Raw genomic sequence first — 5,865 nt, 5'->3', positions numbered from 1 at the left:
AAAAAAACGCCGTGCGTACAACGCTTCCCATGTGAGCGACAACAATATCCAATACAATACCACCACGTGTCAAAAGATCTCGACTTGTGACCCAACTACGCTACTCCGGTGACGAAACACCACCGAACACTCCGGCAACTCGCCGAGATCGGCGAACAAAGACTCATCCTCCTCTCCCATCGGAAAGAACACCGCAACGTCATCCGCAGCAGCCGAGACAGCAGTCTTTTTCTCCGATGAGAATATCGGACTTTCAAGAATCGTTGAAGACGTTGTCTCCATCTCCGTAAACCACGCGAACTCGTCGACACATGACGGAGTTGTTTCAATCTCCCTTCCAAGAACCATAAACTTATTATCTTCTTCCTCCACCTCTGGCTCCACCTCACGCTCCACCTCAGGCTCTGGTTCGGGTTTGGGCTCGGGTTTTGTTTTAGGTCCATTTCTAGAGGAAGACGTGAGAGGCCAAGGATGGTTATGCTCAGAAGTGTAAGTGATGAGGATCATCGTTGGATCGTCTCTGCTTCTTTCGACTTGCTTCCTAGCCGGACAACCTTTGGTGCTACTACAGCGGTAATAACCTCTAGGGTAAGGAGATCCCTTAATGGGCTTTTGGCCGTACTTACGCCAAGCCCATGAATCTGACGGCGGAGTTGTGTCTCCTTTGTGCCGAGATCCTTCCAATGCTTTCATCGGTACGTTCACTACTCTCTTCTCTACAGATCTCCTACTGTAAAGTAACAAGTACATCAATATATGAATATAATTTAGTTAATGGTAAGTTTTCATGAAAATTCTAATCCTAGATTATCTATACATATATATATGTTTATGTACCTTCTTTTAGGTGAATGAGAAGAGATGAGAGCTTTCATGTCGTTGAAGGTTGAAGAATTTGGTGAGTCGGGTCCGGTTTCTTGACTGCTTTCATGATCATTATAGCTTCTCGTCATCTGATCTAGACCTCGCTTCATGTTTATATATATGCTCTATAAACTATATATATTTACAAGAAATTAAGCGAGGAAAGAAGGGTCGAATCAAGAATTGGATGTTTTGTTGATCTTGATCACTTTTGGAAAGATATGAGTTGCAGATGGAGAAAGAGGAGTAGAAGTAGAGAGAAAGAGAAAATGGAGAGAAGGTGGAGAAGAAGAGGGGTTGTGTATGAAAGAGGACGTGCGAGCATATGTCAATTTAATCTCTACTTGTTTTTAAACTAATACTTTATATCCTTATCATTTAAGAGAGGGACCCCGATTATTACTATTTTAATAGATAATAATTTGTCTATAAGGCGATGGTTACATATGATCACACCCTTTGTTTACAATAGAATAATTGAATTGCGTGGTTTGAATAGATGGGGTTAGGTATTATTAATACTATACATTTGTTTGTCTTTTGTCTTTATCCTCCCTTGTTCAAACCCCTTTTTTTCTCTTTAGTATGTAATTAAATGATTGGAAAATGATTAGGTAATTTTATTGGGTGGTGTAGTGCGTGTGAACAAGGAAATGGTAACAAGTAGTATAATCAAACTTTATCATTCGTTTAAAGTTAGATCTAAAGTTTATTTCAATCTTTTTCAAGAACTTTTCCATGCACAAAAAGTTTAGTAGTGTCTCATCTATGACACTCATGATTAACATGTTAAATACATTTTTAAATTATCAGTTAATGGAATATGTAATGAACTAATATGATGTCATCTTATTCATCAAAATTAGCCATTTGAATGGGTAATCTTTATTTATGAGCTAATAAATTCTAGAGATAAAGTTTGCGATTCGCAGATATCTTGTTTTGAATATATATAAGCTATCACATTACATTGCATATACAACTGTAACGTGTATGAATGCGTATATACCGAAACGGGGATATTATTGTTAAAAGAGCTATCACTTATCTCATGCATAGAAGCATTTCCACTATGAAAAAAAATCTGGCCATCTTGTGGTTGCCTATATATATATGCATATGCTGTACGTATAATATATATGTATATTTTTGTGTAGAAAGCAACGAATAAAGTACGAGTACTTGAATTGAAACTATAATTAAAAAAAAATACTAAATTAAATTTCTAATGACCTTTTCCTTCACGAAAAGCAACATCATCATTTATCAGCTGATGACACCCATATATAATATAGTTATCATGTTTTTAGATTTAATAACAATTTTAGTTTGTTTCTAATCGAAGAGATAATCTTCTTTATTAATGATGATTATCGTTTACTGATCAAAGTTCACTCTTTCTTCAACCTAAGGATTTTCCCTGATCTCAATTCAAGACAATAAAAATGGAATATACGAACAGTCAGTTGTACGTAAATGGAATATTTAATATGATTATCACTTATCAGGGTTGTTTTTATTTGTCTTTTTCTTTCTTCTCAACATTACATACCAATACTATTACTAAATCTCTTTTTAATAAATTCAAAGCGTATATTCTAGGATTTTCCATTTTAAAAATTTGAAGAGACTAGCTAGCTAATTAACCTTTAAATAAGAATTTTTTTTTTAGTTTTTTTTTTTCATTACAAGTTTCTCAAAAAAAAAAGTGATTTAAGCGAATGTTAGTGGAAAACTACACGTTATTTAGAATTAGATATCATTGAAGTTAGAAGATAAGGAAACCAACTAAAGTAATTTTTTTTCATCTGAGATAAACAAACAATGTGGCAACGGTGGTTTCACGTCGGTAAAAATGAGACAATTATGACACTGATCCCATTTCCGGCAGCAAAACCATGTGCACATTTTTGGATAATTAATTATTTGGTATTGTATATCGATAAACATAACTAATTAAACAATGTTGAAAGTTTGTGTGTATCGTGATTTAAGTGAATATTTGTGGAAGAACACAAGTTAATAGTACCATATATTTATAGTGTATACTATTACTAGGTAACAATCCGTACTATGTACGAAATAAATAAATTTAGATAAAAATTTATTATTTAAAATTTAAGATTCATAATCAATAAAAATATTTTAATTTATTTAATTCAAATTTATTCATTTTGTAGTTTCAATAAATTCTTAATTACTTATACGTGCTAGGCAAAAGACAATATTTTAAATTGAAATTATAAATTTTGAATAATCAGAAATGGGGTTTTAATTATTAAGAATATTTAACTAATAGTCGGTATTTTACTATTAATGATCAACAGTTACGTAATCTAAATTTGTATGGACTTTATTTTAACAAAACAGAAGAAATGATTATTTCAAAAAAATAAAGAAGTATAATATAAATTCAAATTAAAAGGCTACATTTTTTATAGTTTAAAGAACTTAATTTTGGTGATTAAATGTAAATATATGAGTACTACTATTTTAACTAATTTATAATACATTAGATATTATAATGCTGATTTTGAAATGTTGATAAAAGTATATGTTAACAAAAGAGGTGCACAACATTAAATATGAAAAATAACAAATAATTTTAATTTATTTTATGAATTTCAAATGAAATCTATAATAGCATAAATGTATTAATATTAACTACTGAAGATATTTATTAAAATATGTTTCGAGTTCTCGGTGACAACGATATATCAACAGTTTTTTAAGAATGCTTTTCCGTTAATATATAAGAGATATAGATCAACAACAACAATTTTACCACCTTCCTTAATTCGTCATGCGAGCCACGAGGTACGTCCATCAGAAATTATTTGGAAGGAACCATATAATTCATATACGAGTATTTTTTTTATTTTATATTTTTTTCTGATTTTACTAGGAAGTAGAATTTTACCTTAAGATTCAACATCTAACATAATAATGTATATTTACGTAGATTTTTGTTTCCTTTGATTTATGTTCTTTTCACTGTAAATGAAGAATAAAATTATGTTCTTAAAGGACTTGCAGGAATCTTTTGGTTACAAAAACCTCATTACTACTTAAAACGTGGAACCGAGAGTCGATAGATCAAAGCGTGGTTTAGCCCTCTTTTACATGAAGTTTTCCTTCTGTTACTAGTTTATTAATATAAGTTTACTAAATATATGAAGGAATCTTACCAAAATCTTTATCAAGAATTTATCCTATTTATATCAACAAGAAAAGTATGAATTGAAAAAAAAAATGTTTGCGTGTTGACTTGGCATTTTATAGCCATCATCTTCATGTCATAGTTCAGTTTGAAAAAAAAAAAAAATGATAACTCAGCCTTATTGGCAATTTGCCATATAACAACAGTTTTGCTAGAACATATCATAGTGTCTAATTAGACACTTACTGTCTTTAAGGATTTAGGATTTTGGAAAAAAAAATTTTTAAAAAAAAAAATACAATGATATAGTGGTTGTGAGAGTTTGTGTGGATAACGGAAACCATTCAATGATCGATCGTAGCTCGTAGAACATGATGATTTTACAATTGTTGTAAGAGTTATAGAAAGTACCCGTTACATCCATATTTTCATTAAAACAATTTTGACCGCTTATTAAACATATGTTAATAATTTTGATCAGTGTTCAAGAAAGCGGTCTAGGCGGTCGCCTAGGCGCCGTCTAGGCGCTAGGCGCTCAGCAGACGCCTAGACGACCGCTTAGACCGCCTAAAATCACATAATATTGTTTTATTGTATATTTTTTATTTTTAATTACATATATTTAAAATTTTAAGTTTTATATTCATAGAAATGTTAATATGTTATTAATCTAAATTAAATAAATATATTTTTACTAATTTTAGTTTATGATTTATTATTATTTATTTCTTCTAACATATATTTTTACATAATTTTACATATAATATCATATATATAATGTTCGTATTGTAAACGCCTAAACCGCCTTAAAACGCCTAAAATTCCGACTAGGCATTCTAGGCGCTAGGCGCTGGGTCACCGCCCACATACCACCTAGCGCTTTCTTGAACACTGATTTTGATAAGTTTTAGTCCTAAATTAATATACACAACAACTAGAGAAACAATTCAATAAGTTTTGATAAGCAAAAGTCTAGTTTTGTAAGTTTTGGATACATTTGTCTAATCGTTTGGAATTTGGATTAATAAATTGAATTGTATTGATGCGTGAAACGATGTGGTTGCAATATGAATCAATTCAACTATATTGTAGCACGATTTGGCAAACTTTTTATATATATATTATGTTATTGGCGGCTAATATCATGGAAATTTTTGCTATTAAAAATAGGACCAATAATTAGGCATCTCTGACTTTTCCTAAAACCTCGGCGTGGTTCTTGTTCAACATGCCGTAGTTTATTTATATGATTTTCAATATGTCTAGATATTTACTTGTCAAATTTTTTTAGTATTTCCATCATTATTCCAACGAACAAATCTCGATTAATATAATATTTTCCATTTTTTTTTCTATTTCTTGTATATATTGGGTGTGACTGGTGAAAGTGAAAAGTGGGAGTAAGAAGGTAGAAAAGGAGAAATTGAAAAGAGACCAAAGTAAAACTTGTACTAAACCGGCCTTTGAACCAGAGATTTTTTTAGGGTGAGTTTGCTATTTTCAACTTTACTCATTTTTTAAGTTGGACAGTTAAGATAAGGAAACCACACCATTTATATTAGATAGATTTTAGTGTCACTTAATACATAAGGGTAAAGAAGTCCAATAATTATTCATTTATTCTTCGTTGTAGGTATGGTCTCTTCTCTAAAGATCATCACTTGTTCTTCTTGGTGGTGCTGCTGCCGGTGGTGTAGTGACCCGCACCAAGGGGTACGGACCGGACAAGAAAAACGTGATGAAAAATCTTGGAAAGAACTTACAAAGATGGAGGAAGAAAAACATTGGTAAACGACCGAGTAACTTGTGGAGGAAGTCACTAAGACGTGGAACGGCCGATG

General features: G+C 31.4%; 2 protein-coding genes across 2 annotated transcripts in view; both read right to left on the bottom strand.

Moving 5' to 3' along the window:
* The window catches only part of LOC109129894 (probable WRKY transcription factor 65), a 1,081-nt gene extending 1,050 nt beyond the window's left edge, over positions 1 to 31 (bottom strand). Inside the window, exon 1 of the mRNA XM_019238921.1 lies at positions 9 to 31. Coding sequence (XP_019094466.1) covers positions 9 to 31 — 23 coding nt within the window. The remainder of the gene's footprint in view (positions 1 to 8) is intronic.
* The window catches only part of LOC104757257 (probable WRKY transcription factor 65), a 2,628-nt gene extending 1,432 nt beyond the window's left edge, over positions 1 to 1,196 (bottom strand). The window contains exons 1-2 of the mRNA XM_010479988.1: positions 838 to 1,196; positions 32 to 730 (exon numbers count right to left, since the gene is read on the bottom strand). Coding sequence (XP_010478290.1) covers positions 70 to 730; positions 838 to 974 — 798 coding nt within the window. The 5' untranslated portion in view covers positions 975 to 1,196 and the 3' untranslated portion in view covers positions 32 to 69. The remainder of the gene's footprint in view (positions 1 to 31; positions 731 to 837) is intronic.

The sequence above is a fragment of the Camelina sativa genome, chromosome 17 (genome assembly GCF_000633955.1).
Source record: "Camelina sativa cultivar DH55 chromosome 17, Cs, whole genome shotgun sequence".
Taxonomy (NCBI): Eukaryota; Viridiplantae; Streptophyta; class Magnoliopsida; order Brassicales; family Brassicaceae; genus Camelina; species Camelina sativa.
This window is presented reverse-complemented; position numbering and strand designations above follow the sequence as displayed.